At 47.5% G+C, this 24,336-nt stretch overlaps 1 protein-coding gene across 9 annotated transcripts in view; it reads right to left on the minus strand.

Annotated features, from left to right (window-relative positions):
• SNED1 (sushi, nidogen and EGF like domains 1) overlaps positions 1–24,080 on the minus strand; it is a 2,618,914-nt gene extending 2,594,834 nt beyond the window's left edge. For 3 of the 9 annotated variants that reach the window (XM_078665623.1, XM_078665626.1, XM_078665620.1), the window contains exon 1: positions 23,106–24,077. In XM_078665623.1, the coding sequence (XP_078521749.1) occupies positions 23,106–23,309 (204 nt within the window). In that variant the 5' untranslated portion in view covers positions 23,310–24,077. Of the gene's footprint in view, positions 1–23,105 lie in introns of all 9 variants that reach the window. The other 6 variants (XM_078665628.1, XM_078665622.1, XM_078665621.1 and 3 more) reach the window with 4 other exon arrangements.
• Between the last annotated feature and the right edge of the window lie 256 nt (positions 24,081–24,336).

Here is a 24,336-nt window from a genome sequence, read left to right on the forward strand (position 1 = left end):
AAAAGAAAGAGGGTACCCAAAGAAACTGCTCAAGCATTCATTTAAAAGGGCACGATATACACCTCGGGAATGCCTTTTACAAACTAAAGCTAAATCTGAATTGGATAGATTAGTCTGTGTTACCACATTTGGGCCAGACACTAACAAACTCAGACAGGTGGTCCTAAAAAACTGGCACCTTCTAGAAAATTTGGATTGCCCCTTCCCGCGCCCGCTTTTTGCGTACCGGAAGAATAGAAGCATTGGGCAACAAATAGTACGAGCAGATATAGCTGTGCCCAAACCCAAAAGTGACCTACTGGCAAAGTGGGGAATGAAACCCATAGAGGGACACCACAGATGTGGTTCAAACACGGAAGTGTGAGATGGAAACATCTTTCCTTTTCCAACTGCAAAACACGCAATGTCGTGTACGTCATTATCTGCCCGTGTTTTAAAATTTATATTGACAAAACTACACAACAAGCCAATACACGCAGGGGGCGTGGCTAGCAGCCGATGCCAGCGGACGCAGCTTAGCGAGGCTCCCGGCCCTCGCCCCATTAATCCGCAATTTATCCTTAATTCAACGCGGAATCCCCGTGAAAATCGGGTCGACTCCGCGTCCACTACCGGTGCCTGCCCAGGGTGCGCGACAGGCGCGCAGACCGACCGCAACCAGAGCTGCGAATCCTACGGAGCCTGGGAGAGCCGAGAGCAAAATGGCGGCGTGAGACCACGGAGGACGCCGGACTGTCGCCGGTGGAAACCCGGGGCGCAGCTGCCTGAAACCGACAGCTTTGTAAGGCAGGGGCTAACCGCGTGAGGCGGCCCGGCGGCAGCAACAAATAGTACGAGCAGATATAGCTGTGCCCAAACCCAAAAGTGACCTACTGGCAAAGTGGGGAATGAAACCCATAGAGGGACACCACAGATGTGGTTCCTGTGCGGCATGTGGAAACACGATTGAAGGAACAGAGTTCAAACATGGAAGTGTGAGATGGAAACATCTTTCCTTTTCCAACTGCAAAACACGCAATGTCGTGTACGTCATTATCTGCCCGTGTTTTAAAATTTATATTGGCAAAACTACACAACAAGCCAATACACGCATAAGCCAACATAAATCAAGGCTGAAAAATAAAGTCCTGTCGGCCCCTATGGTCGAGCATTTTCTAGAACACAACCATACTGAAAATGATTTTAGGTGGTCAATACTGTACGTCTTGCAACAATCAAGACCTATGGACCCAGATAAAATTTTACTCCAAAAGGAGGCGTACCTGATACTAAAATTCAACAGTACATTTACTGGTTTAAATTCGCTATCTGAAGTATCAAGGTTATGAGAATATGAAAGGTTCCTAATTCGAAACTGTAATTCACCTTCTTTGTGGAACTTGGGCATCTTTAAATGAATAGAACGTACAGGAGAAACCCACTCCAAGATGGCCGCCATATGCGAAGCCCGTTCTGCCTCATAAGCCTGTCCCAAAAATGGCTGGGGCATCCACAGACTGATTTTGGAGTCGCCGGATTGCCGCGCTGAAAGTAAGTAGGTCGAACCTGTGGTTCCAACGCTAGTGAGCTTTAATGTGCCCGTTATTGCCAAAATCTAACTGGGGCTTTGTATATAGGGAGAAGAGTGTGGTCCCCGATCGAGAATAGCGGTGTGATTGGAAAACGCCGCGATCAGACAGAGCGCCCGCAGCTAAGCCCGACATCAGGAGCTAAAGGTACGGTTCTTTTTGAAGTAGTGAACGCTTTCTCTCTCAAACGCAAGCGCAAGATTTTACATGACTCCGCTGTTGTTTGCAGGCTGCGAATAATTGCTAAGGATTAACGCCGCCAGTAGCAACAGGACATTGCGGGATCAAAACTCGATAATCTGAGGTATGTCGAATGAGTGAATTCGTAATACCGCCCTGAAAGGGTTGAATTGAGTATTACAACATCTTCCTGTTTATTTACAGGACTAAATCTAAAAAAAAGCAGAGAAAAACTTCTAAAACAATACCTGCGGACCGGCGACTGCTTTGATACAGGTAACACTAGTGACAATGATTAAATAGTAGAGGCAAGCTTTAAAAACTTAGACAGTAGAAATTTAAATAAGGGTTTCTTTTGCTTTATACACTTCTAGATGAACCTTTAAAAAGACAGAGCCCTGAGGAGAATCCGCAAGTGATTAAACCGGATTCGAAACGCGTCGGCATACAAAGACAGACATCAGTTGCCTAAATAAGCCACACAATAAATTTATGGTTTATTTTTGTATATATCAATATACTCTTTTTGGCTGCATTTATTTGCTGTTAAGTTAGATCTTGAGTCCAAAGCGTGACTCTTGTCTTTTTGAGAAAACAAATACTTGTGTATAAACTTAAAGAAAATACTTGTGTATATATAAATGTTGTATTTGTGTTGTAGAATTGTATAGTGTGTATGTGTAAATGAAACTGAACGTCAGAGCGTCCCTTTTTTACATGTAAATATCCAAAAATTGAAAACTTAAAATAAAAGGGTAAGAGTAAAATATACCCAATCAACCTAGGAGTTTCACTTGGTTTTTCCTTAAAAAGTGAGGATATAAATTAATGTGTAGTCGGCAAAGTGCTCTTTGATACTGTAATTTATGGTCCAGCCAACCACACGTCCCAGGACCTGACTCCCCCGTGTTTCAAAAGGATGTAATGGTGGCAATAATGTCACTCCCAGCACATTACGCTCCCGGCCCAGATTCCCTCCTGGGGACCTCTACAGTCAGAACCTTTGATCTGGGCCACATTCTTCCAGGCTCTGTTCCATTCTATACTTGCAGGCGACCCGATCCCTAGTTCCGGCTGACTGCAGACATTGACCCGATTTACAAAAAAGGGCCCAAAGAAGACCCTGGGAACTATAGGGCTATTAGCCTTTTCAACACCTTAAAGAAACTATTTTACCTCCTCATATTGGACCACCTGCTTGATTGGGCAAATGACAACTCTGTGTTTTCAGAGCTCCAGGCAGACTTCTGAAGCAGGATCGGTGCAGTGGATCAAATACTTCGTTTCTGGGCACTATATTGGAAAACAGTGTCATTTGATAAGGGCCATCTTTATGTGATCTTCCTTGACCTGAAGAGAGCTTTCAATTCTTTACCCAGGGCTCAAAAAATCCACTTGCATTGTTGGGCAAGGTTTTTTCAGGATGAGCTATATTTAGGAACTACTTGACCTTTCTGGCATGTTGAAAATCCTCTAACTTCAGGGAAGACAAACTGACTTTTGACCTGAGTCTCTAAAAGCATAGCAAATGTGACAAGATAACAAGATTTAAAGGCATCTTTATTGCTCACAAAATTAAAGAGCACTAAAAAATGCCACTAAATCTTTTTATCTTGTCACATTCACTGGCTTTCAAAGACAAAGGTCAAAAGTCAGCTTATCTTAATACATTTATTTTTCTTTCTGTGACTTAAGTTAGGGGATTTTGTAAAGTGAACCATGTGATAATTAAACAGTGCAAAGCATGATAAATGAAAGGCTATAAAGATGTCAACACTGAAATAGCTAAGTGAACTGTTCAAACATTTCAAATATATTTCACTAGTTATGAAGCCCCATTTTTGTAACTGTGGTGAAAAAATATTTTATAGGAGCAAAACAAATTAGGACACTTTACTTGGTGATGTGCAAATGTAATATTTTTGCAGAAACCCAATTTCCAAAAATCGTTTATGCACTATTATCAGTAAAACTACATGTTAGTGGGAAGATTTTGTGGCCAATTCAATGGAAAATATACTATCTGTAAATGACAATGCACTACCACATCATGCTTTGGTAATATAGTTATGAAAAGTATGTTTTTAAACACGAACTGTTAATTATTACTGCTCCTGTCCAGATGACAATGCTATTAGTGAGCGAAAAGTCAAGCCAGGAATCATGGGTACCCTATATGTGCTCAATTCTTGTTATACATGGAGCAAACATTTAGTCTAGTAAATAAAGAAATAGTGAACTTGCACATTTGAAGGTGCTCTCCTATGTGATAACAAAGAAAAAGGCGGCTCCATAAGACAAAATATTTGCCTAGGATCACACAATTTGAGAACAGTTCACGAGTCAAGTACATTATAGTTAGGTCGAGTAGATTATTAAAGTTACTAGACCTGCAGGTCTAGTAACATTTTTATGGTTTTCCGAGCCCTGTATACCTAGGGCCAAACTCTGGTAAGTTATGGAAAAGATGGGCGCCCTGGAAACATCCTTTCTGTCCTTATCAGGCTGCATGCACTCAGTACTGCCAGAGTCAAGTATGGCAACTGTGGTAAGCTTCAATGTAAGAACGAGTTAGAGACAGATGCACAGCCTGTGTGTTAATATGAATGGTTTGGTTGGATGTGTTCCATAGATAATATAATTTTTAGAGGTGCTCCAAGGGTGGCGTCTTCCGTCTCAGACGTCATATATAAATAAGAACAAAGTGTGCTTCTAATGACTCATTTGTTGCATCCCCTTTGGGCACACTGTTTGAGGTTCCTTTCAATGAGGACTCCACAAGTTATGTTGTGTTTTATGAATCTTGTCTTTTTATTCTCAATAGTTCATCATTATTAATGAATGAAATTGTTCAATCATTCCATCCTTGTGAATTAATTCATTCTTTTATGACATCACATGATTTTTATCTCAGCTCCAATGCATTTCGGGCCTTCAATTGCCCTTCCTCAGGGAGCAACAGTGTAATCAATCAATGGCTGCCTCAAGTTCCATGTGAGTCCGTAGGATCTAAAGTAAAGGATCTAAAGTGAAGTTCGTGCGAGTTCGCCGGGACGCCCAAATGTGTCTCCGTAGATACTGTGGTAAGCTCACAGACCCATTTAAGATTGAAACTGGTGTTCGGCAGGGCTGTGGGCTGGCCGACATTGTTCACTCTTTATATTAATGACTCAGTGCATGCACTTGATTTCCCTGGAAATTATGCACGCAAACACAGCCACCCTAAAATTGCAACACTACTTTTTGCAGATGACCCGCTCTTTATTTCCAAAACCCTGCGTGGTCTACAGGCACTACTTGACTGCTTATTAATTTTCTGTAGTGAGCGTGGTCTTGAACTAAGTGTCAACAAAACAAAATGTATGGCTTTTAACCCTTTGGATGCGTGCGAAATTCGGACGGCTCCCGGACGTCCGTCGCACACGCCCCCCCGTAGCGTTGGACGGCCGGTAGCCGCCCGACGCATCCAAAGGGTTAATCCATATAAATCTGTTAGAGCAAGTATTTGTGTGCAGGGCGTTGCTCTAGAAAAAGTGCAGGAGTTTGTGTATTTGGGGGCTTGCCTGAATCATAAAATGAGTTGGTCTTCTCATGTTAAGAGATCGTCACTAAAACTTCAACAAGAAGCTGGAGCTGTAGTCAACGAGCAGCATACTACAATTTTGCATGAGATATCCACGAAGAATTGATCTCAAACAGGTATATACATTTTCTTCAATCACCAGGCCACCTCCCTCCCTTTCTTGTGAACCAGTATTCTCCACCAGTGACTTTTCTTTATGGTTATGTGTATGCGTATTGAACCTGGGAACAATAGTGGCCGGGACTCACCAATGATCACTAGGGCATTGCGTCGTCGGGCCCCGGAGTCGAAGACCCTTGTGTGGTATGTGCCGCAGACTGATGCGTGTCGTCACCCATGTCCAGTCCGAAGTGCTGTCTCCATGGGTCCCAGATTTTATGGAATTTCTTGGGGCACCCTCTGCTGCAGTATGTGGTCTGCTCGGCTGTCATGTATATGTCCATACCCCTCGTCCACCTCTACCCCTCGTACACAATAGTCGGCTTTCCCCACCCCCATTTCTTGGCTTGGTCTCTTGTGGCTACAACCAGCCCCAGGGAAGCAAAGATCAATTGTGTTCTGGTGATATCAACCGTGCTTGCTATGCCTAGTATCACAAACCTGGGTTCCATCAGCAACGTCACCTCCAAGACAGTTCCCAGTAGTCCTACTACCTGCATTCAGTATGGCTGAAGTTCGGGACATGCCCAAACCATGTGAAAGAAATCACAGTTGGCCGAGGAGCAGGTCAGGCAAAGTGAAGACTCCACCCTCCCCATCTTATGCAGTCTGTCTCTATCATAGTATGTTCGGTGTAGTATCTTCAACTGAATTACTCGGAGGCTCGCCTTTATTGCGACTTCCCTGGGGTGCATTAACGCTGCCTCCCAATCTATGTCCTCCATGGGCCCCACCTCTCTCTCCCACCGTGATCCGAGTCCCACCAGCCCGTCAGGGATATTGTTACTAATGGTTCTGTATGTAAATGAAACCACCTTGTGAGTAAGCTCCTCTTGCAGGAGTATACCCTCCAAAGGCGCATATTCCAGACGTTGGTCGCTCAGGACATTTTCCGCCTGCCAGGTGTGGCGCAGTTGCGCGTACTTAAGGAATTTGGAGTTGTTCGTATCGTATTCTTGGTGAAGCTTGGCCCATGTTTGGAGTTCCTCTTTTTCAACTATGTCCCCTATCGTGGAGATTCCAGGCCTCAAACCCCGTGAGCTTGTGTAGTTCCCTGAACGAGTACCCTCCCATAGTGGAGCCCATGGTCTTAGTCGCCCTCGTCCACGCTGTCAGGGTCACCCGAGTCGCGGGCACCGCGCCCATTGGTTGGTTATAAAGAAGTGCCGCCCAGCTACGGAATTTCAGTCCTAGCTCAAATGTGGCCAGGGTGGCATCAAGGAACAGCAGTCGACAGAGTCAAATGCTTTTTCTGCGTCCAACGATAAGAACACCTTTGGGCTGGTCCAGCTCCATACTTTCATGAGCCAGTTGTGAGTGCGCCTGAAGTTTCAGCGGGTAGACCTACCCGGCATAAGTCCTGACTGATCTTCGTGTATCAGTTCCCTAATCAACCCCAGGAGACGCGTTGCCATTATGGTGGCCAGGATTTTAACTTCCGAGTTTTTCAATGAAATGGGTCTATAAGACCCACAGTGGTCACGAGGCTTGCCCTCCTTGGATATGACCACGATGGTGGCCATCCGTAGGTCCAGTGGGAAAACGGCCACTTTATGTGAGTCAGTGAAAAGTCGGAGGCGATGGGGGCCTAGGATATCTGCATATCGCCTGTAAAATTCCATGGGTAGCCCATTCGTACCTGGCGTCTTCCAGGAGCGGAGTTTTGCAATTTCCTCCTGAACCTCCTCCTCCGACGACTTGTCATCATCAGGCCTTGTGCCTCAACTTCGCCTAGTATTGGTATGGAAATCTCCTCCAGGTAGGCCTGGATGTCGGCTCGCAACTTGGATGTTCTGGCCTGGTACAGGTCCCTATAGTGTTCTGCAAAGGCGTTGGCAACCCCTTCCTCGGTGTATTGGACGGTGCCCTGAGAGTCTAACACCTCCCTCACCCATCTGTCCTGAACCTCAAGCCGGTTGATTCAGGCTAGGAGCTTCCCAGCCTTATCCCCCACCTCATAGAGGCGACGCAACATGGCCAAGTGTTGTTTCTTGGCGTTATCTTTGGCCAATTCCCTGTATTCCCTTTGAAGGCCTGTCAGCCTGCTTGTAGTGTCAGGGTTGATGCTCAGAGTTACCCGTTTATCTAGTTCGGTTATTTTGTGTTCCAAAGCTGTTAGGACCTTATCCCTTTCCCTCTTTTCCAACACTATAAGGTTTTGGGCTCCATCCCGTAGCACGGTCTTGTAAGCTTCCCAGACGGTCACCCCAGAGGAGACTGAGTCCTGGTTTTACTGGAAATAGACTTAACTGTCTGCCCTGAGCCCAATTGCAAGTTTAGAGTTACTTAGGTACCACAGATTCAACGTCCACTTGCGAGCACCTTCCCGTTCCCTCAAAGCCATCTCGACCAGGAGCAGGGAAGGACCCGAGAGGCCCCTAGCTGTGTATTCTGCGGCCCCGGCGGCGCAGCTCTACCTAGGGCAGAGGTCTTCAAACTTTTTGATGCAGAGACCCCCCCTGTCAAATAATGTTAGGCATAAGGACCGACCCCCTCAGACAAAAAATTCTAGAACTTAGTACTCATCATCATCGACAACTAAAAGCACCCCAATTACCATGGCAAATAATTTTACAGTGGGGAAATAGTATTAAAAAGTGTTTAGCAAATCAAAGGTTTGTTCACGTCAGTGTCCCTAGAAGTGCCCTTCTATGCAGGCCAGACATTCAGTACAGTGGGAGGCTTAGTGTCTGGAAGGAGAATGGGACCCATTGTGAACACGTGTTCCCATGCATTTGGTGCCGGTGGAGGACAACATGTTGCACGGTCAGACTGGCTAAACAGAGCCTTCGCCTTGGAAAGGCCTTTGCAGGGTGAGGGTCAGAAGAGAGGTTCTGAAAGGTTGCAAAACACACTCGTCTAGAGATGGAAGCCAAAAGACACACGTTGTTTCTTTTTTGTGGGTGAAGTTCATTGTACCCAGAGGCCGGTAACCTAACAGACAGGTAAACTAGATCATTCAAGATCACACAGGCAGTCGGCGAAGAGCTGAGTGGCCTCCAAATTAGCACACACAGCGATTCTGTGAGAGCCTGGCCTTGACATGAGACAGACAGCTGTTTACTGCACGCCATTGTCTCCTCCTTCTCCCCTCCCTGGTACCTGGGTGATTATGACATTTTATTGCTGACAAACGTATAGACCCGTCATGGAAAATGATGCCACAAGAGAACAGTTTTGGCACACATTGGTATTCAATACCACAATGACAACAGGGAAACATCCTTTACAACGCAACTTTTACCACGCAGTGCTTTTACATCGCAACTTTTACAACGCAAACCATTACAACGCATTGCGCAGGGGGGCGCTCTAGGATAGGGAATAGATTTAATTTACTATCCAACACCTTCCCTACTATCCACGGGGACTGGAGTTGGAATAGTAAATTAAACTATTCACTATCCAGCACCCCAAAGCGCTATGCGTTGTAATGGTATGCGTTGTAAAAACTGCGATGTAAAAGCATGCGTGGTAAATGCATGCGTTGTAATGTCATACATCCATTACAACAGCATATATATGGAGGAACCATTCAGCGTTGAGTCACATGTGCTTAGTTTAGGACACCTAGGGCCCGATGTAGGTAAATCCCATTTACCGATTTTGAAATACCGAATCTTACCGATTCGGTATTTTAAAATCGGTAAATGGGATGTAGGTCCCAACATCTGGATTCGTTACCGAATCCTTAACAATTCATTAATTACCGATTGGGTAAATACCGAATCGGTAATGCCCATTCTTTCCTATGGGCTTTGAAGCCCATAGGAATGATTAGGCATTACCGATTCGGTATTTACCCAATCGGTATTTAAGGAATTCACAAGGGTGCAGGGGGTGTCACTTTGACACCCTCTAGCACCCCCAAAACGGCCATGTGTGCAATGTGGCACACAGACATGCCCTAAGGGCACGTCTGTCTGTCACATGGCACATGTGTACATGCACAGATGTGCATGTACACAGGAATCGGTTTTTTACCATGGATTTGTATTCCATGGTAAAATACCGATTCTGTAAGCCATGTGCAGCCGGAACATAGGCTACCTACATCACATTTTCGGTAATTTTACCGAATCGTTATCATTACCGAATCGGTAAATATTACCGACTCGGTAAATTCACCTATTCGGTAATGATAACGAATCGGTAAAATTACCGAAAATGTGCCCCTACATCTCCATGGCCCTTTACCGATCGGAAACGGCCGAAAATCGGTATTTTCGGCCGATTCCGATCGGTAAAGGGCTACCTACATCGGGCCCCAAATCTCATTGCAAAGAAAATGGCGGGATGTGTTCTATATGAACTGAAGACCCACAAAGTATTCACTGCTGCAGCATGTCAAAGGTATTGTAATTGCATTTATATAGCGCTAATTACCCCTGAAGAAGTGTTGAAGCGCTTTTTCAGTGAGTAGCACGCTTCTCCAGAACCCATAAAGAATTAGTGGTGAATTAGTATAGTGAAAAAGGAAAGTAATTAGGAGTGGTGGATATGGTATTATGTTATTTGGATTGAGAAGGATAGTGGAGAGATGTTTTGGAGCTCATATCAGTAGTAGGAGGCTTGGGGTGAGTAAAAGGGAGACGGAGGGGGAAGAGTCAGAGGGCAGGGTTTAGAAAGGCTTGTTTGGGGGGAGGGATCAGAATAGCTGAAGAAGTATGAAAACGTTAAGAATGAACTAAATGGACATTTCGAGAGTTAGTGCTTGGCCACGTTTGCTGATTAATGCTTTGATTTTACTCATGAGAAGATACTTATGCATTGAAACTATAGTTGTATCTACATGGTTGACTAAATTTTCTAGCATATTCTTATTTTTTGCTGTATTACCACAAATATTACTTCCATTGCTTGTCATTTATAGAATCTTTCTTAATACATTTGAACTGCACAATTTAAATTACTCCATGTTTTGGAATCTTATTTCCTTGCAAAAAACATGAAAAAGCATATTTTTGTAATTACAAATGTCATCATTTTTCTGATGTGTATAGCACAGATATCTTTAAAATACATTTATTTTCAGGACATAATGATCTGTTTCTAACCACAGCTGAAATTCAGAAGGCTATTTAGGTTTTCAGGAGCCCATATTCATCAATCTAATGATTAACGCAGTTATAAACCACAACCAATGCCCTCCTTTAGGTGAAATCTATAAGTGGGTGGAACAGCTTATGAATATTCTGACTGCATAATGTGTTAGATCAAAACCTAGACAGTTGGTCCTGTATATATAAGAACCTGCTGCTAATATATTAGAACTGGGATCGTACATAGAATGTGGATCCAGTCTACGTAGCCTTGACATCAGGGGCATGAATTTGTGATCTCTTGTTTACATTTATGAAGATATGCAAGGATATTATAGATCAGTCATTGGCCGCAGGTTTCTGCAATTTGCATCATGCCATGTTTATTTTTTATTTTTTTTATTTTAAAAACAATGTATTACATGTTTTCCAATGCACACCGCCTTTTGCCTAAAACCCTGGGGCCGGCGGCTAATTATATGGACGGCAATACACAGCTATATCGGCCAACATCCCAAAGGTCAGGCAGCGAGGTATGAACAGCATGTGTCCTGTGTCGCAGATTCTTCGGGGTCCGGCAGGAGCCTCGAAAATGCAGACCGGCAAAGATGCTGTTGGTGCCTGTTTGAACAGGGTGGTCACTCTTTGACCACAAGAGAGATTTCTTCCGTCTTCCAGTCGAAATGGAATGTCGAAGGTCCAGGATATAGGTTGCAGAGTTTCGTCCAGGGTAATCTAAAGTCCTAGAGACTGGGGTTCTATACTTATAGTAAATTTAGGGGTTGGACTAACTTCTTTGGTCACTCCTATGGGTGGACCTGGGAAGGGGGTGGTTACACCCCCTTCCCTTTGTCCAGTTTCGTGCCAGAGCTGGGGCTGAGAGCCCCAGCAACCGTTTTGAACTGGGAAATGCATGGAGCACCTTGTGTGCCCCAGGCAGTGTCTGGAAAGCATTAACTGAATGCAGCCCTCCTTGCCCCAATACACTAAAGCCTGTCTGGGGAGGTGCCAGCACCTCCCTGGACAGGAAACCTATTGTCCAGGCCTCACCTGCCGGAATTTCGTCCAGCAGCAGGAGGGCAGACTCGTGTCTGTGGCAGCAGCATCCATTTTGTGATGCTGGGGCTCTGTTAAACTTTAACCGGGTTTAACAGTAACTACATGTCTTCTCCCTCTAGAAGGGTGGAATGCTACCGCCGCCGCCAGGACTGGCGGGGGGGTAATATTCCAAAGTGTTTGACACCTTATACAACATGTTTTGATAAAGCCAAACCATAGTTAGCATTAACCACGAGGATTATAATGCACTTAAGAGTATATGGTATGGCTATATCATAGAACAGCAATAAGGAGATGGTTCCGAAAGCTCCAGAGGGGCTCAGCTCATGCTAAGGCACCCTCTCACATAAAACGAAGCACTCTGCCTCTAGGATTGTCATGGTCTGCCATAGGAGTGACTTAAAATTTACTATGTGTCTATATATAAGGTAGATATAGATATGCTATATCTAAGTAAGGGGTGATTACACCACCTTACCCAGGCTGTAAGTACAGACCTGTGGTGTCAGTTTGGAAGGCTAACCAGGGGTGGCACAATACATGCTGCAGCCCCTGGTAGGCCTGGGGGGCACCTATGCCCTGGGTACCTATGGTACACTATACAGGGGCTCACAAGGGTGACCCAGTAACTAATCTGGGATGTACCTAAAGTACATGGTATCAATTTGGAGAGAGACGGCTAGGCTGTGGGTCTGATTAGCAGGACCACAACCATACTAAAGTCGAAAAACCAGAGAATCACAGCAAAAAGTAGGGGTAACCATAGGAAGCAGACCCGGGGGGCGGAGCTAGCTCGCAACCGAGATGGCTGCCTAAGCCGTGAGCTCCCCCGTCTCACTGCATTATCCTACACTTATCCTGTTGAGTTGTGACCTGTAACTTCTGCAGCACGACACCGTGGAGTGCGATTCTGCTGGGGTCACAAGCTCCTGAAACTTTGCCTGGCGGATTGCCCTGCGGGAGCCGTGTGGTCCGTCGGGGCCTGGAGCGCGCAGTTGTACTTGCGAGGAGCGGCCTAGATTGGGAGGAGCCCTGAGATCAGTGACGCGATCTCTGCTGCTGCGGTCCTCGGAGGCGCGTCCGGCGGTGGAGCTGCTCTGGTGGGACTACACTGCGCCTGAGGTGAGCGGCGGCGGTCTCTTGGGGGTGTGAGGGATTGTGGTGGTGGGGGCTTAGTCCCTAGCCCCCCACCCCCCGGGGTGCGGCGGCGGACAATCCAGTCACTGCCGCGACCCGAAGGCCGCGCAAGGTACGGGAGTCCCAGAGAACAGTGGCTCGTGGTCCTGGGCCCTCGGTGTGCACGCCGGACCGGGTGCTGGGAAGAGTCGGCTGGGTCCGTTGCAACGCCGGACGATTTGGGACACCCCCGGGGCATTGGAGTACCTGCGTGCTCCAGTCATCACAGGCAGGAGCGGAGGGGGTCCGGTTCATTTGGACAGCAGAATGATATCCCTGAGTGCCTCGATTACCGTGGAGGCGGAGGTGGTAAAGAGGGCGTTATCGCAAAGATTGGGAGTGCGGGAGCCGCCATTTTGTTTTGCTTTGATCCTAACTTGATCGCATACAGGCGCCCAGCTGTGTGGTGGGAGTCATCATTCTGGGTAGCGGCTTGACCTGTCACCCCTCTCCAAGGCGCGGACCCGCGGGTGCTGCCACACCCCCCCCCCCATGTTTTGGCTGACCTGGTGAAGCGTCAACAGGTAGTATTGGAGAGGCCTGGAATAGATGGGGAGCCAGAGCTGGCAACTCAGACCCAAGCTCCGTGCGCGCACTTGGGGCGCGACCTACCTGTAAGTGAGCCGATCTGGCTCCTTGGTCTGTAGTGCCCCCCCTGAGACAACGGACGGACGGGAGCAGCCGGGGGTGCTCAGTCGCGCTGGGATTGCTCTGCTACGGGCAGCCTGGGTGTATCTCCTGCCGGTCCCACGCAGGGGACTCCTTTGGATGGCAACCTCCTGTTGATATACACTATAGGAAGACCACACGGATCTGGGGCGTGCGACGCTAGCGCCTTCATCGCTGGGTGACATACGAGGCACTACTACAGCTCTTGGTACATCAGTGTGGTGGCTTGGCCGTCGGTTGCTGGCGGTCCCTAGGCTGATTCCCACTTCGTATGTGTGACTCTGTGGCTGGAATGGGGTGCACGGACAGATCGCAGCCTAAGCTCTCCTTTGGGCCCAGGCTCGGAGACGAAGCGGGAGGCAATGTGAATGGGGAGCGTGACATGACGGAAGAGGCCCAACAGCAAGTCTTACGTGGTCTGCTCATAGCTATGGAGAAGAACCTCCAGGGAGGGATGGCCACACTGGAGACGAAGCTTGACGCGCTCACTTACCATATGGACCGTATGGCTGAAAGGCTAGACAAACACACGGAGCGGATTGACATGTCGGAGCGCCGCCTTACTGAGGTGGAGGAAGCGCAGACCTCTTTGAACGCTGAGAATAAACAGTTCGGCAGACCTATGCAGTCCCTACTTGACAAGACTGAGGATTTGGAGGCTCGCTCTCGGCGATGCAACCTCCGCATTACAGGCCTGCCCGAGAATACTCAGACTGGGAACATCGAGCTCTTTGTTGAGAACCTTTTGAAGAAACTTCTAGGTGACACAGCTTTCTCTACCATGTTTGTGGTTGAGAGGGCCCATCGCTCGCTGGGCCCGCGACCTAAGCGGGGAGCTCCCCCTAGGACCATAATCGCCAAACTGCTTAACTATTGGGACCGTGATGTGGCTCTGAAGCTGGCAAAGGACAAACAACCATTACAGTACGAAGTCTCGGTTCTCTCATTATACCCGGATTTTACTGCTAGGGTGCAGGAAGCCAGGAAGCAGTTCACGCCAATGAAACACAAATTGCGTGAAATGGGGGCGGATTACGCAATGCTATACCCGGCGAAACTGAGGATCAACAGGCAGGGGAAATCTATGATTTTCACAGACCCTAAAGCGCTCCAGAGAACCCTCAAGGACTGGCAGAGGGAGAACCGATCGCCCAAGAATGTGGGTGGCTCCTTGAATGAACAAGTCTGACTGTACTTTACACAGATAAGCTGCACAATTTATATTCCATGTTGTTCGGATGGGTGGGGGGGAGGGAGAGGGGGGAATGCTGGGGAGAAGCTGAGTGAAAACAAGTTCTGGGAGGTTTCTGTGCAGCGTGGTAGCAGCAGCCCACTGCGCAGCAGGACAATATATGGTAGTACATAGGTGGCTGCGGCTAACTGTGTACATGCTACGCTAATACGTGATATGGTGACCCCCTCCCTCCTGCCCAGCGGGATATGACTGTCGATCCGGTTTGTGATGGTGGGCCGGATAATGCAGCAGTGGTCTATTCTTGTATTTTTGCAGCACAAGGGGCTCTTTGGTCTATGTTTTTTTCATTGCGTGACAACTAGTTCAAACTGAAGGTTATAGGACTATTAACTTGTTTTTGAGACGGGGTGGCGGGGGGCAATGCAACGTATTCTTCTTCTTTGATTGACGGCTGTAATTTGCGGGCTACCTTTGCCCTCGTGTGATACCCACTGAGTTTTGATGCAAGGGGGGTGGGGGAGGGGATGTTGGCTCTGTTTTTTGGTTATAAGCCTTGATGCACTTGGGTTGGGCGGGGTGGGCAAGGGCGGGTTTTGTGGGTTGGAGGGGAGTACGCGGCCTAGTTGGGGTAGGGCAGGCGTGGGTGGGTGGGCGGCGGGGGGTGATCAGATGCCACGGCGTCTTCAAAGGACTGAGGGGGGGTTGAGTTGTGTTGTGCAACAATGTTTTTTAAGTTTACATGCATGGCAATGGCAGACTATATTGGTATGAGAATGATCAGCACGCTATTGGTGGGGGACACGCACAGTTCTTTCCGAGCGGGATGACACAGGAGGGGGAAGGCTCTGACACACTGAGATTATTGACTTGTAACGTCCGAGGCCTAAACGACCACCGTAAGGTACGCAAGATCTTGCAATACTTTGCTAGACACAGTTAGACGTAGCTCTATTGCAGGAAACGCACCTCCCCCCAGACAGCCAGATTCTACATTACAGGGGACTCATGGGCAATGTACATAAAGCGGGGTTCACGACACACGCCAGAGGCGTCCTTACGTGGTTCAATCCTAAAGCCTTGCTGAAATGGACCCCACTTGTGACGGACAGTGATGGGAGGTACACGATCACTAGTTGTTGTGGCAAGGGCATGGACATGTGTATAGTGAACACTTATGGTCCTAATTACAACCACCCGGATTTTTATACAGAACTAGCAGCTAAGGTTGTTCCGCACTCAGAGAGGCTGGTTTGTTGGGGAGGTGACTTTAACATGACGAGGCACCCAGGTCTCGATAGATCTGATGGCCCTCCTCGTTTGCCTTCAGCCTCTGCTAGGGCGCTGACTGCGCAACTCACTAACCTGGACTTACTTGACGTCTGGAGGCACAGGCACCCGACATTGGGAGGGTACACGCACTACTCGGCTCCACATAACATACATACCAGAATAGATTATTGGTTTGTTACATCCCAATTAATCTCTGACATCCAGTCCTGCACAGTCCTGCCGCGCACTTATTCAGACCACTCACTGATCTTACTTGCAATAATTATGCCGACGCGACGTATTTTTCCATTCGCGTGGCTCTTCCCTCCGTTCTCCTTGATGGATTCCCTCTTTAAAGAGGGGCTGGCGACTGCTATTGAAACTTTCTTTGAGTCTAACGTGGGCTCCGTCGACTCCTTTCAGTCTGTCTGGGAGGCATTTAAGTTATACGTCAGGGGTGTCACTATTTCTAAACACTCTGGAGTTCTAAAATCGATTAGGGGCAGACTTCAAATCTTAGAATCCAAGCTCAGGGATCTGGAGCTCCAACGCTTCCAGGCTGATAGTGAGACCCTGACCCAGGCAATAGCAGGGGTACTGCAGGAGTATAATGAGGAGGCGGATGCTGAGGTTAAGCACCTGGGCAAATACGCCACTGCTCGGTCATACTGTGAGGGAGAGCGTCTAGGTTCGGTTCTTGCGCGACTTGCTAAGCGGAGCAAGGACAGAACGAGCATCCCTGTGCTGAGGAACGTGACGACGGAGGAACCTCTCTCGAATACACAGGTTGCGGAGCGCTTTCGTGAATATTATACAGTGCTATACGCTTCGCGCAGCCCAGCCCCGGAGGAAAGTATTGTCAACTACCTCTCTCATATTGAGCTACCATGACTCTCTAATTTGCACCGCAAATTCCTGGTTCGACCGTTTGATCGAGATGAAATAGTCCTTGCGCTCTCCACTATGAAGGGAGGGAGCGCGTTGGGTAGTGATGGCCTCACGGTGGCCTTCTACAAGGCATTTTTGGATCTCCTGGTATCCCACTTGCTCACCTTGTTTGATGATATGGCTAACACAGGTATTATGCCACCCTCAATGAGAGAGGCGATTATTGTTGTGATCCTCAAACCTGGCAAAGACCCTGGAGAATGTGCGTCGTACCGCCCCTTCTCCCTTATGAACGTAGATGCGAAGATATTTGCTAAACTGCTTTCCAACCATCTCAATCCTTTGTTCACCTCACTGGTGGCGCCGGAGCAAGCCGGCTTCGTTCCCACTCGTAATCTTACATACAATCTTAGTACGTTTTTAGCGGTCTTCCAACACACGCGCCCAGAGGTATCAGCAGTGGCCGTTTTCTTGGACATGAAAAAGGCCTTTGATTCAGTTGAGTGGCCTTTTCTTCGCCATGTCCTGGGTCGGATGGGAGTTGGGCAGTTGTTTCTACAACTCCAGGCGGTATTATATACCTCCCCCACGGCCCGAATACGTATTGGTTCGCTCATTACCGACCCCATCAAGATTGGCAGGGGGACAAGGCAAGGCCGCTCGCCTGTGCCTTACGGGAATACCACAGCAATAGGGGGATTCGTTTCCCTACATCTAACTTGATAGTATCCACCTATGCGGATGACTCTCTTTTATATGTCCGAGAGCCAGAGACACACCTATCTTCGGTTCTCCGCGAAGTGGTCTTGTTTAGTTCCCTCTCGGGCATCCATGTTAATTGGAACAAATCCATTATGTTTCCACTGACCCCTGACCCCTGCTACGGAGAAATTTGACCCGGAGTACCAGCTACAGTGGACTACGGACACTGTGCGCTATCTGGGGATTCGTCGCCATACTGATTCAGAGGTTGTTCTACGGGAGAATTATGGTAGGGCTATCTCTAAGCTAGAGGAAGTTGTTGCAAAATGGATCGCTCTTCTGCTATCACCCCTGGGGCGTATTTCGCTCATGAAAATGATAGTCCTGCCACGATTTTTGTTTTTGTTCAGTAACATCCCCATGGTTCTATCAACCCACTTTTTCCGTCAGTTACAAGCACTAATGGTTAGACTTGCATGGGCGGGGAAGCAGCCTAGGGTGGCGTGGAATATTTTAATTTGTCCGTATGCTGCGGGCGGCCTGGACTACCCGGATCTGGAACTATATTACCGTGCTGCACAAAGCGCCCACGCCTACCATTGGATACATGGCCCACTAGATATCCCCCACATACGCCTCGAATCGATTGTTGCGGACCCGACTCCGTTGCCTGCGTTGCTATCGAAACCTCTGGACCGACGCACGAGGATTCTTGACTCGTTGAACTCGGTCACGCACGCTTGGTATCACATGATGGATATCCAGGCGTGCACCCTGCAGTATGCTCCGAAGGCGGCAATGGACTGGTGCGCCTGGCTGACCCCGTGTAGGGAAAAGGGAGTGATATCGGTGATGCATATGGGGGACCTGTTTGAGGGAGGTACGGCGCGAACATGGGAAGGGATTGCATCCGGGGACGCGCCATTCCCGTTGCTGGCACGTTTTCAGTTTCACAGGGTGCGGCATGCACTGAGAGAGCATTTGGGTGATGATATGGAGGAGCCTCCGACGGTTACGGCGTATGATTATATAGTCAACGCCAAGTACCCCGTTAAATTAATAACTAATCTGTATCGCATTGCCATCTCTGAGAGAACGACGGAATATGCGAAACCGAGACTAGCATGGCAGCTTGATTTACAAATTGAGCTGCGTGAGGAGATGTGGCAGTATTGCTGCACAAGTACTAGGAAGATATCCCTGAATGGACGTCACAGACTTCTTCACTTCAAGTACCTGAACAGATCATATTACACTCCTGAGAGGTTATACAGGTACAAGTTGCGGGACAACCCGAATTGCAAGAGGTGCGGTGCCCAGATCGCTGATTTCCTGCATGTGGCCTGGTCCTGCCCAGTAGTCCTCTCCTTTTGGCACGCGGTATATGAGGAGGTCAACAGAATCGCGCACTTGACACTGGTCCCGGACCCGCTCTAGGCTTTATTGGACTACTCGAAGCCCTTGCGCCCAGCGCCCAGCGCATAGGCGAATAATTGACATGGCTTTTCTTCCAGCTAAGCGGTGCGTTACGCACGCCTGGATGAGAGGTCCTCCCCCCACACTTAAGTCCTGGTCAAGGGAATTGACATATTGCTGCACGCAATCTGAGCTGTATAGTGAATTAATGCCCCCCTCGCAACAGGCCCAAGAATTTCTGGTCCTTGGTTTTGGATGGAATGCTGACTCGGGAAGCCACGGTAGGGGAGAGTGAGATTGACCAGGGGAGTGGGACTGACTCGGATAGGAGCACAGGGCCTCCTCACGAGACTGCCTGTACTGTGACTCAGTAGGAATCTGAGCGGCATACCTTGGGAGGTTGGAGACACTGACGATTGCTCACGGGACAGGTTGCACCTGACTACACTCGAGGGAGACCCTCTTATCACGCAGCTGCCTGGAGTTGTGGGCCTTGGATGTTTACAGGGGCTTTTTCCCGTCCCCTTCCCCTGTGCTGATTTTATTTATGCTTGTTGTGCAACCTATCAATGTGCATGTGTTTTGCTTTCATTATGTCTGCCGCCATAGTTTATTGTCAATGATGATGTCAATTTCCTCTATGTCTGCTTTTTCTTTTTTGAAATGCCAATAAAATAAATATTTAAAAAAATATATAGATGCTGAACTTCTCCTGGTGTAAATTTCAGACACCGGGACTCGTTCAGCAGTGCCTGTACGTTGTCTGCTTTCCAATCCCAGCAGCAACGTGCAGGCAGCGAGGGAGTTTTTTTTTTACCTACAGCTGGGCCGAAGTTAAGGGGCCATTGTTGTAAAAACATCGAGTTGCTTATCTAAGCCATTATATCAGCCATTGTGTCAGTATAATGTTCCCCCCTAAAAGATGTGCTTCTTTGAATTGTGTGTTTCATTGTTACAATCAGATTTAGTGGATTAAAGGGCACAGTATCTTTAAAAAAAAAACATAGGAAGCAGACCCTACCCTCCTACACACAGCACCAAAGCTACTGTGGTCCCTATTGTTGATGATGCCCTGAGATTTCTTGACCAGAAGGTCTCTTGCCTATTAATCCTGCTTGATCAGTCAGCTGCCTTTAACACTTTAAACATGTGAACCTTATGAACCTCCTAGAATGCAATATGGGTCTCTCCCGTACTGTATTAAAATCGCTATCCTCATTCTTAGAAAAAAGATCTCGAAGAGTTATGATTGACAACGCTCTACCCATCCAGACACCAGTAATGATTGGTGCCTCTCAAGGCTCTTCTCTCGCCCTGTTCAACTGCTCATGGAACCTCTGACTGAAATTCTAAAACTCTATAACATCTCATACCTTATGTATGCTGATGATACTCAGCTTTACATGAAAATCACCTCTCCTGAAGACATCGGCATCCTCAACAAAATGCTAACAAAAACTCAACATTGGCTAACTCGCAACCACCTCAAACTGAATGCTCTCAAAACTGAATTCCTCCTAATCTCTTTACCTAACCACAAACCTAACATCAATGAATGCCTCTCACATCTAACAGCTTTGAACCGCACCCCTCACATCATAGCCTCATCTAGATCTCTAGGAATAATCTTGGACACTCACCTTTCTATGCAGGATTACATCAGCCTTGCCACAAGAGGCTCCAACTACCAATTTCACTCACTAAGGAAATTAAAACCTTTCATTCTGACTGCTGATTTCATGACAGCGAATCAAGCACTATTGATCTCCAAACAAGATTACAGCAGCGCCACCCATGTAGGTCCAACAAAACTGGCATCTCTGAAGGCAACCTTTAACAAAGCTGCTCGACTCATCACAGGCTCAAAAAAAGTGATTACATCACCAAAGACCACAGAACTGGCTACCCCATGAGGTAAAGATCCATCTAAAAATTGCATCCATGACTCATGAAACTCTTCACCCCAACACTGCAACTTACCTGGCCAAGAAATGTGTCCTTGCAGGCGAGAACAGAACTTTACGAAGCACAAGCTCCCTTTGACTCTTTTCATTCATTCATTTTACTGAAGCCATACAAATAAATAAAAAAAGAAAACCTACAAGCGTTACTTCTCCAGAATCATCCTGAAAATGTGGAACTCTCTTCGTCCTCAGACCAGATCCAACCCCTCAACTGCCCTCTTCAAACTAAAAGTAAAGCATCTACTAATGAACAGAGTCTTTTCCCGATGTAGATGCACCCTTCCCAGACTCCAAACTGCATGGCCTGCCCTTCCACAAGTCTCTCTGGTACTATTACATACCCATCGTTCTTATATTGACCTTGTTGTTCATTCACAATTGTATGCTCCTATCGGTTGATTGTTTTGCTTTCCTAATGTACAGCGGTCTGATATCTGAAAGGGTTATGTTTGCGCTATATAAAACATAATAAATCAACAAAAAAAATCATAATAAGCTATGTTCGAAAGGCTGGGTTGAAAGGCCAGTGTGTGGGCCTGTTTGGGCAGTTAGTGGGCCTGTTTTACCATTTCATGGGCTTGTTTTTACATTTGATGTTCATGATATTACCACAAACACTGCTTGCGGCAAGCACAAATGAATGCTGTACAAAACACTTATAACGCATGTATTTACAAGTTCAAAACGGCCCGGCTTGAAAATGGGAGATACTTTTTTGGCCCTCTGATTTGCTTATCAGGGTCACTTATTTTGGTGCTCGGACCTACTTTCTGTCCCAGTCCGACCAAGTGTAAATAGAGTTGTCATATCTGGCATTAAAGTACTATGTGCATATTTCACATATTAAAATTATGCAGGAATGCATTAATCATCAACCAAGTCTTCATTACTTGTTGCAAGACAAAGAAACATCTAGATCTAAGTGCAAAAAATAAATGGCATTATTAATGCTTGTTCAAGGCTTATATCAAAATTGGGCCCAAATCTTTAACATGGAATAGATACAGTGGTGTTTCTTTGTGGCATTCATCTACGGCATATCTCATCCCAGTACTGGCATACAGCATGGTCAAACGTGTGCATGCCTAAACCATGCAATGTTTCATGCCTCTATTCATTAGATCAGATCTGTACAGAGGATACTTAGGAGAGTACATCTAGAAAGGGGATGTGCAACATAGGTCCAGGAGGGTTGCGTACTTACCAAAGTTTCACTAACACTGCCCCTACTCAGCTCGATTGAATGTAAGTTAATGTTACATGGCTGTCCTGTTTTTTTTTAATTATAACGCACTTTATTTTCGGCTGCAAATAATGATAATGGCATTGACAGGGACATAATAACCTGTACAGTCTTTTGTGATTATACCCCTCCCTTGTATGCAAAACGAATAGTAGACATAATCATAATAACACAATTATGAGACAGCATATCTTGTTGGAAGGTAACCCAAGCATTGCGGTGAAGACCCAACCCACCCCCACCCACTCCTGGTCTAGTTGCTCCAGGTAGTGCCACCACCCGACATGACTATCCTGTTAATCTGGTAACGATACGGCTATCCTGAATTTACGATGGACATCGCAGATAAAGAACTGTAAATTAAGGGTACATGATGGCTAATGTACTGAATGTGTAGGCATGTAGAAAAAACTAGAAGGCGTTATTTAGAACAAGCTTCAGTACTTTATGCAGCATGTGTAGATAGGGATTCATATATAATATGGGTGTCAAAGTGTATGTCAAGGAGGGCCGAATCTAAAGCATAATTTGACCATGGCCATCTGAAGGACAAAATTACATTTTAATTTTAAAGGTATAAAAAAAATGGGTAATGCTTCAAGTTCACCATGGATATTACAAGATGGGGTCGTAAATCACGTCGATCTCATCAAAAATTCAGTTGGCCCTGGCCGCTGCTACGAAGCCGTGGGTGGAGCTAAAGTCTCACCACCCTCTTCAGTGGTGGGTTAGTACTTACTACTCACTAAGTCACCTGTGCAGGCCTGCGCACTGAGCAGGATTGGCATCGTAGTTCTTTACGGACTTTAAATAAGAACAGAAACGTGACTATGTCCATGAGGAAAGAAAACTCCGCCTCCAATGGAACCACTGCGAACTGAGATTATATCCTATAGCCGCAGTAAACTCTAGTTTCTCCCGCGGGTATATTAGGATGAGAGTCCTAAACAAATGTCACTAACAGTTACATAATCACGGAAACCAGAACTTACATACAGTCCAGCGTGCGTTTCTCCAAAGAAGGGGAAGGGCACCGAGATGGCAAGCAACCCCGAGCCGCCATCATCCTGCTTGCGGGTCACCGCGTCGCCTCTCTCCGGCCCGAAGGGGTAGAAGTCCTCGAGGGGCACCCAGCCCCTCACGACTGCACAGCTCAGCATGGAGATAATCGGCACCCAGGAGGTGAGCTCCCACATGCCAGCCGACGTCCTTGCGAGTGATGGGGAAGGCGACACGCAAGGTTGGCTTAAAAGAGTTTAACAAACTAGCGGCGCGCAGTTGGCAACATGTCTGACCCAAAGAAAAGCCCACATAACATGTCATTAGTTATACGATGGATAACTCAGCCGCGAAGCAAAAAAGGTGACAAAAACTATCGAGTACTATTTACGTCCCTCGAATCCAGAACACGGACTCCCACCAAGGACACTGAATGAGGGAGTCGGGAGGGGTGGGGGAAGGGGGGGCTGAAGCGTGTGCTCTCTAGCACGCCCCCACCACTCTACGAGTTCTCTCCACCCACCTGAGAGTCTGTCCACTGGGCTCCCCTGGGCGTTTAAAACGTTCTCGAAACCACATTCAGTGTGTCGTTCATGAGTTACGCTTTGACGCCGTGAGAGCACGTTCGGTGAGACGGAGGCGGAGGGAGCCGTGTGAGCGGGCTCGGCGTCCGAGGGTCGCAGCAGGCTGGACGCCCGGCCCCGAACCTGCCAGGTCATCGAAACACTACAGCGAAGAAGAATCCGGTGCACTGCCATAGGTGCTCCTGCCGGGTGGCAAACAACTCCGCTTTTCAGTGGCCTGCGGCCAGGGCGGGTAAGCAGCAGTAATCATCAGGTCAATGCCAGCACTTCCTGACGCCCCGAGCCACAGCTGCACCCGTAGCCCCCCTACCCCCGCTGCGCAACTCCACTGCCACTTTCAGCTTTTTCTCAGCTCCCCATGATCCGGACTGAGGGAAGCCAGGCTAGCGCGAGTAACTGGGACTCCCAGAGCCGTAGTCTAAGCGAGATCTGTTCGTAGGGGGAGGATGTCCTCGGCCCCGCTACGCCCCCTAAATGTTGTGCTTCCACTGGACACCCCCTTCTGCTAGGAACAGCAAGAGCCCTTGACTGACTGATTCCGAAAACCGGCAACTCCCACGGTTTTCTATCTACTCCAGCGAAAAATCAGGCTACATATTGCCGATGTTTGCTGCCCTCCCCCGAAGCATAGTAAGGTACC

The sequence above is a fragment of the Lissotriton helveticus genome, chromosome 11, assembly GCF_964261635.1.
Source record: "Lissotriton helveticus chromosome 11, aLisHel1.1, whole genome shotgun sequence".
Taxonomy (NCBI): domain Eukaryota; kingdom Metazoa; phylum Chordata; class Amphibia; order Caudata; family Salamandridae; genus Lissotriton; species Lissotriton helveticus.